The sequence below is a fragment of the Spinacia oleracea genome, chromosome 6 (assembly GCF_020520425.1).
Source record: "Spinacia oleracea cultivar Varoflay chromosome 6, BTI_SOV_V1, whole genome shotgun sequence".
Taxonomy (NCBI): domain Eukaryota; kingdom Viridiplantae; phylum Streptophyta; class Magnoliopsida; order Caryophyllales; family Amaranthaceae; genus Spinacia; species Spinacia oleracea.
The window spans coordinates 47,346,286-47,357,531 of record NC_079492.1 but is presented as its reverse complement, the minus strand read 5'-3'; the positions used below and the strand labels follow the sequence as shown (position 1 = coordinate 47,357,531).

The 11,246-nt window shown below is 38.2% G+C and overlaps 1 protein-coding gene across 1 annotated transcript; it reads left to right on the top strand.

Moving 5' to 3' along the window:
* Positions 1 to 960: 960 nt before the first annotated feature.
* On the top strand, positions 961 to 4,635 carry LOC110779344 (uncharacterized). Its single transcript, XM_021983863.2, has 3 exons — positions 961 to 1,191; positions 3,540 to 3,742; positions 4,162 to 4,635. The coding sequence occupies exons 1-3, from the start codon at positions 1,102 to 1,104 to the stop codon at positions 4,415 to 4,417; spliced, it is 549 nt and encodes a 182-aa protein (XP_021839555.1). The 5' UTR covers positions 961 to 1,101; the 3' UTR covers positions 4,418 to 4,635.
* The last annotated feature ends 6,611 nt before the right edge of the window (positions 4,636 to 11,246 follow it).

The following is an 11,246-nucleotide window of genomic DNA, read 5'->3' as shown; positions in this document are numbered from 1 at the left end:
AAAAAGTTTCTTAAATTACAAATTGTACGTACTTTGTGTACAAACCTTTTCCGGAGACTATATATACCAGACAGCTAAAAAGTACTCCCTTCATTTCTAAATGATCTTCCTATTTGGTGTTTGTGGTGGAAAATAAGAAAATTGAATCTTGTAATGATTGGGTGTAAGAGTAATGATTGGGTGTAAGAGAAAATAATTAATAAATGAAGAAAAGTAATAAAGAAATGAATGAGAGAGAAGATATTTTTATTAAAGTAATAAAAAATCATAAAAGTAGGGTTGGGTGGGTGAATGGAGAAATGTGAATGAATTAAATAAGGGATGGTGGGGAAATTTATGGTAAAAAATCATGTCCCAAAATAGAAACAGGAAGATCAAATAGGAACGACATTTATAAAAACAGGAAGATCAAAAAGGAATGGAGGGAGTACAATGTTTTTTTTTTCTTCTTATTTTCCATTATATATTTTTAACTACATGACTTGAATAGCTTAAAAAAAAAACACAAGGATTTGGATATATGAAGAAAAATAAAATAAAATTTTGTTATCATAAATGGTTACTCAATTATTGGGCATTAAAGTGTTAACATTGATCGCACATACGGAGTAATACTTAATTCTCTTTGTATTTTAAAATCATAAGTTAATAAATTAAAATGTTGATTAAAACTTTACGTTTAAAGCAAGAATATAAATTCGAGCATTTATAAAGTAACAGAGTTTAGGGATGAAGTAATATTCTGGACACACACGCTTTCCATTTAAAAGTAATACTACCAGAAAAGAGGACACATATCAACATTCTCACATTGACTTGCAAACTTTTACAGATTATATAATTACACAAAATTTAAACTAAAAGTTATGTTTAACTTTAATCACAGTAATTAATTTAATCACAATAATTAATTAAGTCATATTTCCCAAAAAAAAAGTTGAGTAATCTTTCCCTGTCTTCGGTTGCTTTTATCTTCACTCTTTCAGACAACTTTGAACTTCTCCTTTACGCCTCTTTCTTTTCTTCCTCTCTCTCTTTCTCTCTCTAATTAGCAACTCTCTCTTTCTCTATCTAATTAGCAACGCAAAAGGGTTAAATTCCATGGCTTCAACTCTGCTATTAGTGATTGTATTTGTGCTTAATTTAATAGCTTTTGCTCTTGCTGTTGCTGCTGAACAGAGAAGAAGCACTGTAAGCTTTCAACTTTTCCTATTTTGGCTGGATTTAGATATGTGTGAGTGTAATTGTTGTTTTTCCCTCTTTTTATTGTAATCTTCTTAAGGTGATATTTATGTTGGGGTTTTGTTGTTCAATTTGTTTATGATTTCCTGAGAAATTGGGTTTCATATTTGGATTTTTTTTGTGGGATTTTCTGTTCTGAGCTGTTTTTCACAAACACCGTTTATCAAAAAGATGAAAAAAATTGTACGGTGCTTTATTTGTCGGGTTTCTGAATAGGGTTTCTTCACCGCGGGAGATAAATTCGTGGTTCATGCAGCCGACACCGTCCTTTCGGGATTCAGGCTTTGGTGTTGGTGTCGGTGTTGGTGTTGTTGTTGTTGTTGCTGGTGGTGTGTCATTGTTGGTGGTGGTGTTGTTGGTGGTGTTGGTTTTAGGTGTCATTGTTGGTGGTGTTGTCGGTGGTGGTGGTTTTGCATGGTACTCCTATTGTTTTTAGTTTTTGCATGGTACTCCTAATGGTATAGACTTTGGTGTTGGTGTCATGGTTGGTGGTGTTGTTGGTGTTGGTGTAATGGTGTTGGTGTCATTGTTGGTGGTGTTGTTGGTGTTGGTGTTGGTGTAATGGTGTTGGTGTTGGGTGTCATTGTTGGTGGTGTTGTTGTTTTTGGTGGTGGTGGTGGTGGTGGTGTTGTTGGTGGTGGTGGTTTTGCATGGTACTCCTATTGTTTTTAGTTTTTGTCAGCATAAATTTGCCAAGGTGGTCATGTGGTTGTGTGTGCTTTTACTTATGATTTGTGAGTAATATGCAGAAGTAGCATCCAAGTTTTTAATGGAATACGAGATAGAATTGACTGTACAACATATACACGAATTCGAAAATTGTAATCTAAAAAATGGATTCGAATTAAGTTGGAGCTGGCTGACTTTTTAGTTTCTTAGATTACCTTAGAAGATTATCAAGTTCAGGTGGGATTGCTACCCCTCAATGGTCATACACTCATAGGTGAAGCTAATGCTGAATATGTTTTTACAAAATAGTGCTAACTTGACTAACAGTTTTAGCCTGAACTGATATTCTGATAAGAATAAACATGCTTGGATATATCACTTTTGAAACTGATGCGCAATGAGAGTTTTTTTTTAAACAAACATTATTTAGGAAAGTCGTTCACAAAACTATTACAGCAGAAGGTTATTTGTAGTGTTTGGTTGCAAAGTTGAAGCTTACATGCTAGTGGTAATAGTGTTGATCTTCTTCTGTGTTAGTCTCGTGCATTTTTTATGCATTATTGGAATTTTATTTTATTACCGTGTTAAATGTAATTGATGTTTGATGCATTTCTATTCGATTAGCTGATTGCTCGCTATCCCTCTCTCCTTTCTCAGCATATATACGCTAGTGTATTAGTATGTTGGTTTTAAGTTCATTATCAGTCAAGTTCCATCCTGTTTGCGCATTCTTGTTTTCACACGTTGGTAAATAGTAGAGTCATTCTAGTTTTGTTCTTTTTAAATTTCAGCATCTTGGCATAGTTAGTTTGAAATAAGTAAATAAGTTTAGAAGTATGTTACTGTAAGGGTTTCTAGAAGGCATAATACAACTGACATTTTCATTTCATTCATGTAGATTTGTTTAGAAATACAGTGTTTTGGAACATGAAATAAAAGATTACGAACCATTTCACAATAGGTTTCATGTTAAGAAGAACCTTCAAATGCAAATGCAACTGCAGAGCTTATCATTGCAGTCAACCAAATAACATTGCCATTTTTTTCAGCACATTAAGTTCTTCGTCTTTGATCGTGAAAATGTATTGGCCGAATACCAAAGTTGACTAGTGCTAATGTAAAAGAATCTTTTTCAAAAATCCTGGTCCATCCTAACATATGATTAACCACCATTCTATGATGCAATATCTTTTTCAAATATCCCGGTTTATTCAATCGGCTTTATCAGTGTAGTAGTTCAAATTACTAACTTTTCAGTGAATTAGCACAACACAACACCACAGAAATTCAATGGCCTGTTTTCCAAACTTCAAGTTCACAAAGAAACTAGTCAAACTACCATCGTTTAACCAATTACATACCGAAGAAGAACTTTTTTCTGAGGCAACTTATAAAGCTATTTGCTACGTTTCTATGGTGGCTTTTCATGTGATACTGTTTACTATTGGGAGTTAGGAGATTTGGGACTGCCAACTACGTTAGCTAAGTAAGATAACTGAAGGAAGTAATAATAAGGATAGAGAACTTTTTTATGTTATATAAATTACATATGACATGGACTTTTACGTCATGGATGGCTTTCTATCATCAGGACTCGGGAACTTATTTGTTTTTTCCTTTATGGACAGGCCACAATCGTCTCCAATGAAGGGACTCAATCCTACTGCAAATACGACTCAGATGTATCGACAGGCTTAGGTATCGGGGCTTTTGTACTCCTTCTGGCTAGTCAACTTCTTATAATGTTGACCAGCCGATGCCTATGCTGTGGTAGAGGTCTGAGACCTGGTGGTTCCAGGACATGGGCTATCGTACTGTTCATTAGCAGTTGGTATGTACCTAATTTCTCAGGGTGACGAAATTTGATAGCTAGCTTGCATATAGTACATATTTTGCTACTAACTAAATTGTTTGACCAGCTATAAACTTGTTATCCCACCTTAATTCCAATCTTTGTGCCCACATCCCCTCCTAGCCTCCCCGGAGAAAAGAAAAATTTCCTTTGGTCTTTGCATGTTAATTTATTGAGAGTAACCCACGTGTGAGTTGGGACAAATTGCCCCACATGGGAAAGAAGAGGGAAGATGATTAACATATTAGACTGGTGGACTACTTCACCTATCACCAATTGGTTTTAGGATATAACACCATCAGACTTGTATGTGGTCAGACTCTCCTCCGATATTGGGGCCTAGTGGAGTTCATCATAATTCCTTGTCATTGATCAATTTTGTGTTGCCAATGATTCAGGGTGCTTTTCTTTATCGCTGAGGTATGTCTGCTTGCGGGTTCAGTACAAAATGCCTACCACACCAGATACAGGAGTATCGTAAATCACCCCCCTTCTTGCCAGACTCTTAGGAAGGGTGTTTTCGCAGCTGGTGCCGCATTCACAGTCTTCACTGGCATAATCTCTGAGCTTTACTACGTCAGCTACTCCAAGGCCAGCGTAGACATCGCTCCTAATCGTGGTGGAGACACAGGCTTGCGCATGGGTAACCTTTGAACATTTCTTGCTGATGTATTTTCTGTAAGTTTTTGTAGTCTGATCTGATGGTGTAGTAGCTGCTTAAGAAGTATTCATAAACAACGTTTGTCATTAGTTTTACATAATTAGGCTTGAGATTAACCTTGTTGTCCCACTCTAGAGTTCAAATATTGGGTGTATATTCCTGTGATTTGAGGACATTCTTGTTGTTGTAATAGTTTTAAAATTGTGACCTAGCCTTTGAGTTGCCATTGGCAAGAGAAGCTGTAGGAATGATTGTACTCCCTCCGTCCCGAAATACTTGACCTGTTTTCCTTATCGGGCCGTCCCTTAATACTTGACCTGTTTCTAAAAATGGAAATATTCTAACAATATTATATTATTTCTCACTCCACCCCTATTAACCCACCTACCCCCTACTCCATACAAAAAATAATTAAAAATTCAACCCCTACTCTCCCCCAACCCCACCCCTTTACACATTTCCCACTAACTATATTAAAATAATACCCCACTATCAACTACTACCTATTAAATTAAATAAGTCAATTCAAGTCCCTTAAATTCTGTGCCGGTCAAACCGGGTCGAGTATTCCGGGACGGAGGGAGTAATCTCTTTGAGAGAATACGTATGTATCCTGGTTAGATGCTCTAAAATTCCAATTCACGGTGACCATTTTGTTCTGATTGAAATGTCCAATTAGTTTATGGCATGTTTGGTATCGCCACTGGTTTTGATTGCTAGATTTGAGTTTATGTCTCATGCAAATGCCCAATTTTCATGGAAATCCCCCATTTTCATGTTAACCCCTCAATTGAGTGATTCAACTTTGATGCTAACCCCTTAACTAAAAGATACATAAAATGTAAATTCCCAATTTTCATGTTAACCCCTCAATGGAATGATTCGACCTTTGATCTGGTAAATTATTAATGGGGAAATATATTGTTGTGTTGTACGTAGTATGTGTTTCCATTATTCGTGGGGCGTACGCCTCTATTTATAATGCAAATTAGATCTCATACTCTTCGTAAGTTTTCTAATTTATATAGACTTCTATCTTATATCATATAGCTAAGTTATAACACAACTCTACTACTTCTATCTTATACTTCATCGGTTTCACAATAGATGCATTGTTTCTCATTTGCGCACTATTCATCAATTAACTTTGACAATCATTTGTTCACTGTTGTGTAAGAAAAACATAGTCAAGTGAGATCTTGTTAAATTCGTATTAATGCAAAGATTCCAAATATCAACTTTTTATAATTTTTACTTATACGCATTTAGAGCTATTAATGTTCAAAGAAGCGTGTTGGCATGCGTGCAAATAGAAATGATGCATCATTTGCGGAACGGAGGAAGTATCACATAGCTCAGTTATAACACAATTCTACTACATATGATATTCTATCATATAGGATAACTATGTTATCCTCAATATAACCTGCTAACACTTCGACATGACATGCACCCAAATATATAGTGGCCTTGTATGAAATTTAATTTATTACATCTAGAGTGCCAGAGGAGTATCGATCCTCCAATCCCTTATCAAACAAGACATCCCAATAAGAAACTGAGCAACATAGAATAAATGTTTTCGATACAAGATCTTAAATATATGACCTTTGAATTAAGAAAGATTCTTATCAAACTATTAAATCGATCATTGGTTAATACTTCAGGATGATATTGATCAAGCACACTCACTTTTGAAGGGTTTATTGATTAATACTATTGATCAAACACACTCACTTTTGAGTCGATTTTAGTGGGGGTCGAGGGAGGATGATAAAAGATACATTGATAACGTAGGTAGAAATTATGCCTTCCTAAAGCTATGGGAGGCCTTGGTTTTCGTGATCTAAAATATTTTAACCAAATTCTTCTTGAAAAACGGTATGGAGATTACAAAACGATCAAGGATATTTGCTAAAATTGTGTCATTTAAGTCAAATATTTCAAGCATGATACTCCCTCCGTCCCGGAATATTCGATCCGATTTGATCGGCACAGAGTTTAAGGGACTTGAATTGACTTATTTAATTTAATAGGTAGTACTCCCTCCATTTCTTTTTGATGTATCCATTTGGAATCTGGTGTGATTTTTAAGAAAATTGAAATATTAGTTTGTATGGGTATAAGTGTAATGATTGGGTGTAAGAGAAATAATTGGGTGTAAGAGAATATAATAAATAAAAGAGTGAAAAAATAATAAAGAAATAAGGTAAGAGATAGGAGTGATAATGATGGGTGATAAAGGAGGTGAGAGAGTGGGTATATGGGGAAGGGAAAAGAATTAAATATTATGGGTGGGGAAAATTAGGTGGGAATATGGGTAGAATCTTTAGATATTTTGGTAATTAGATAGAAATGTAAGGGTATTTTAGGATAAAATGTATGTCCAAAAATAGAATAGATTCTAAATGGATACAACAATATGAAACGCTTAAAATGGAAACGGATACAACAAAAAGAAACGGAGGGAGTAATTGATAGTGAGGTGTATTTTAATGTAGTTAGTGGGAAATGTGTAAAGGGGTGGGGTTGGGGAGAGTAGGGGTTGAATTTTTAATTATTTTTTGTATGGAGTAGGGGTAAGTGGGATAATAGGATTGGAATGAGAAATAATATAATATTGTTAGAATATTTCTATTTTTAGAAACAGGTCAAGTATTAAGGGACGACCCGATAAGGAAAACAGGTCAAGTATTCCGGGACGGAGGGAGTACTGTGTTAGAGGCTCTTCGTGGTATACTGGTATGACCCAAGCTACTCTTGGCGTAGTAGGGGGGGGGGGGGGGTGTTTGAAATCTTTGCTCCGAGATAGTCTTGTGTGGAGGTAGGAAAATTATTTATCCCATGGCCATGATACAAGGGCACGAAGATTTACTCGTCGCGGATTTGCTTGACCCCCTTTACTGGAGAATGGAATTTGAGTGTTATTATTGATAGTATGTTTTTGATCGAAGCAAAAAGGAAATTGTTAATGCCGCCCTTCAGGGCCGTCTCTGGAAATTTGAAGGCCCTGTTTATTATTTATTTATATTTTAATGTGGTGGCTCTTTACTTAATAAAATGATTAGTAACACTAAAAATCAAAAAAAAATGTAGTCGATCTTACAACCTATGAAATATTAAGAGAAGGTTGTACCATTGATCCATCAATCAATTAAATATCTTCTATTTGCACGATTTACTATATAACCAATAATTGAGCATGTAAGTTGTCAATAATTTTTTTTAGGCCCCAAATATGTGCTAGATGTCCTATTAGATCTCCTATAGACGGCCCTGCCGGCGGCGCCCCTATATCTTCATTGATAATGATACGTGCCTGCTACGTGCCCGGTATGTGGTGTAGCAAGTGAGTCCATTGTCCATGCACCATTCGAACGCGAAGCTGCCGTAAGCATATGACAACATTGTGAGGTTAGTACATGTCTTATTGCTGCTCGTACCTCTTTTTTTGTGGCTCATTGGTTGTGGCTTGCTAGAAAATGTAGTAGGAAGGAATTGCATATAGGGGCTGCTCTAATGTGGGCCTCGTGGAGGTGCCGTAATCTGATATTCTTTGAAAATGAGCGGCCAAATTTTGTGATACTTGTAGGGGGTTATGTTCGCATGGTCAAGGAGTACATTTCCTATGCTACGAACGTGTTTAACAATCGAATGGGTGCTGCTTGTACTCTTGACAGATTTGTGTGTCATGGAGTCCCCATTACAAGGTTGTATCAAGATCAAGAGCAAGACGAAGGGATTTCCCCCCATCCATTTAATTTGTGAAGGTATAAAGCAAGATAGTATATTTTTTGATTCCGTTTGTTTTTCTCTGAGAAAAGGGCATGTAATACAGTTGCACATTTGGGCCCACTATTTTAACCCAAAATCCAATAAAACACACTCTAACCCAATATCACTTACAAGGCCTCAAAGGCCCAACAAGGCACTATATATACCCCTCAAAGGGCAAGGTAAAAGGGGCCATTTCTCTAACCCTAGAGAAGCCACCCTACTCTCTCTCTCTCCCCTAAACACCTCATTTTATACATCAATTGTACCGACTTGAGCGTCGGAGGCTCCGCCTCGGGGACCCCCCCTTGGCCCGGAGTTTATCTTGCAGGCACCGTACGTGACCGGAACTCAAGAGATCGAGGACGCTCCTACCATCGTTTCAACCCCGAAACAATTTGGCGCCGTCTGTGGGGAGAGAATACAATAACCCATGAAGATCCACTCTTCCATGGCTACCGGGTTCAACCAGAAAACGGGCACATTAATTGTGTCGAGATCCAATTTTCTCGACGGTATAACACCTCAAATATTGGATGGGTTGCGGTAATCAGATAAGCACTCAAAGTAGAGAAGTAGATCTGATTACTTTGATAAATGAAAACAAGTAGCTAATAAATAAATAATTATTGGGTGACATCATTTGTCCCAAATAATCAAAGGAGCAGCTACTGGAGCCACAAATTAATGCATGGCTGCATGCTACATTTTGGCTGTCCAATGAGCCGACTTCTTAAGCACAGTGGTCTACTTTGCTTAAAAAGATAAGGCTACAAAGATTTGTGGAGTTACTACCAGTATATCCCCATCGTCGGAAAGGGCTCCAAGCAGAGATATTGTCTGCCGAACAAAATAAGCTGCCGAAAGAGTAGAAACAGATCTAGTCATTTCTGTATCCTACATCGGAGCCGAGGAAGTCAGAGTACCCATTTGATGGAATATCTTCAAAGTATAATTTGGAGCCGATTCAGCCTCATCTCCCGAGCAATGCCGAAGCTCATTGTTGAAGCTCATAGCCAAAGCTCATCACGGAAGCTAAGATACGAATCTAAGATCCGAAGCAGCTTCCAGAGCCAAACTCTCGAAGCTCATCTCCCAAGGTTATCAGCTCCCGAGCCGAGCTTAATGCCGAAGTTCCGTGTAGTGCCGAGTTCAGCATGGGTAATATATCAAAGGATCCAAAAAGCTCTCCGAGCAGTGCCGAGCGCAGCAGTTCTGAAGCTCAAAGCCGAGGTACTAGCAGCTTCCCGAAGCTAGTCTCCCGTCGAGTTTAACTCTGCCACACTAAACTATCACCGCCGAAGTCGATCCGCCAAGGTGGAACCGCCAAAGTTGCCGCCGAGGCTGACCCAAAGTCGACCACCCAGGGTCCGAATCAAAGCTCCCGAAATTGATTTGCCGAGGTTGACCCATCCGAAGAGATCGGAGTCGATCAAGTTCCACCTCCATTTCTCATCGGGTCCGAAGTAATTGGCGAGTGAAAATGATGACGGTGTGCCGTGTGTGTGGTAAACCACAAAAATGGAAAGCTCAAAGATTGAACAACAATAATGGGATATAAAAAGGAACTCTCATCCTTAATTGGTTAGATGATGACAATCAAATAAATTTGCCTCCAAGTTGCAGTAAATGTCGAACATCAGGGAGCAAAATAGATATTTGTGGACAAAACCTTTAGTGGGCTAACTCTAGAGGCTGCTTAGCCAATATCTCTAGTGGGCCAACTAACAAAAAGGAAAGGAGCTCATTTTAATATGATGGGCCAGCTGGTATCAACAAAATGGGAAGTAAATTTTGGCTAAACAAAACGAACTGAGCAGTGCAGAAGCCCAACGCCTTGTCCTAATCCTCGGAGCTCGGACCAGTCAATATCACCCATCTTGTGGATTAAACAAGCAAGTTATGGAGCAATCTTCGGGTCACCATAACTTGGAGCGAGTCTTGGAAATTTTTTTTCGCAACAAAAGTCGCTCGAATACAGTTATAAAGGGTTCGGCTCAAATCCACGGATCCCCGAAGCTCATAACTAAGAGTCAGACTAGAGATTTCTTGCCCAGGTTTCCGAACCACAAGAAATCAGAAGAACAGAAACCAAGCAAATCCCTTAGCAGATCTACGGATCACAAGAAACTTGGATAAACAAGCAAGTTATGGAGCGATCTCCGGGTCACCATAACTTGGAGCAAGTCTTGGAAAATTCTGTTCGCAACAAGTCGCTCAAATTAAGGTATAAAACTTCGGCTCAGATCCATGGATCACCAAAGTCATAACTAAGAGTCAGACTAACGATTTCTTGCCCAGGTTTTCGAACCACAAGAAATCGGAAGAACAGAAACCAATCAAGTCCCTTGGATAAACAAGAAAGTTATGGAGCGATCTCCGGGTCACCATAACTTTGAGTAAGTCTTGGAAAATTTCGTTCGCAACAAAGTCTCTCAAATACAGTTATAAAGAGTTCGGCTTAGATCCACGGATCCCCGAAACTCATAACTAAGAGAGACTTGCGATTTCTTGCCCAGGTTTCCGAACCACAAGAACTCGGAAGAACGAAAGTAGACGTTAAAGAGCTCAAAAGCAGCCTCTGTTAACTCATAACTAAGAGAGACTTGCGATTTCTTGCCCAGGTTTCCGAACCACAAGAACTCGGAAGAACGGAAGTAGACGTTAAAGAGCTCAAAAGCAGCCTCTTAACAGATCCACGGATCTGAAGAGCTCAAAAGCAGACTCTAAACATGTCTACAAACGTTAAAGAGCTCAAAAGTAGACTCTTAACAGATCCACGGATCTGAAGAGCTCAAAAGCAGACTCTAAACATGTCCAACACTTTAAAGAGCTCAAAAGCAGCCTCTTAACAGATCCACGAACCAGAAGAGCTCAAAAGCAGACTCTAACCAAATCTACAGACCTTAAAGGTCCCAAAGCAAGAGGAGTCTCTTAGCAAAATCTACGGATTTAAAGAACTCAAAGCAAGACGAGTCTCTTAGCAAAATCTACGGATTTGAAGAAACTTGGACAAAAACAAATCCGAAGGTAAAATCCGAAGGTAAA

Excerpts from the sequence above, each read along its gene's own strand:
- LOC110779344 (XM_021983863.2), top strand. The coding sequence starts at position 1,102 with ATGGCTTCAACTCTGCTATTAGTGATTGTATTTGTGCTTAATTTAATA. Across the intron at positions 1,192-3,539 it reads CTGAACAGAGAAGAAGCACT|GCCACAATCGTCTCCAATGA; the intron begins GTAAGCTTTCAA and ends CTTTATGGACAG. Across the intron at positions 3,743-4,161 it reads GTACTGTTCATTAGCAGTTG|GGTGCTTTTCTTTATCGCTG; the intron begins GTATGTACCTAA and ends CCAATGATTCAG.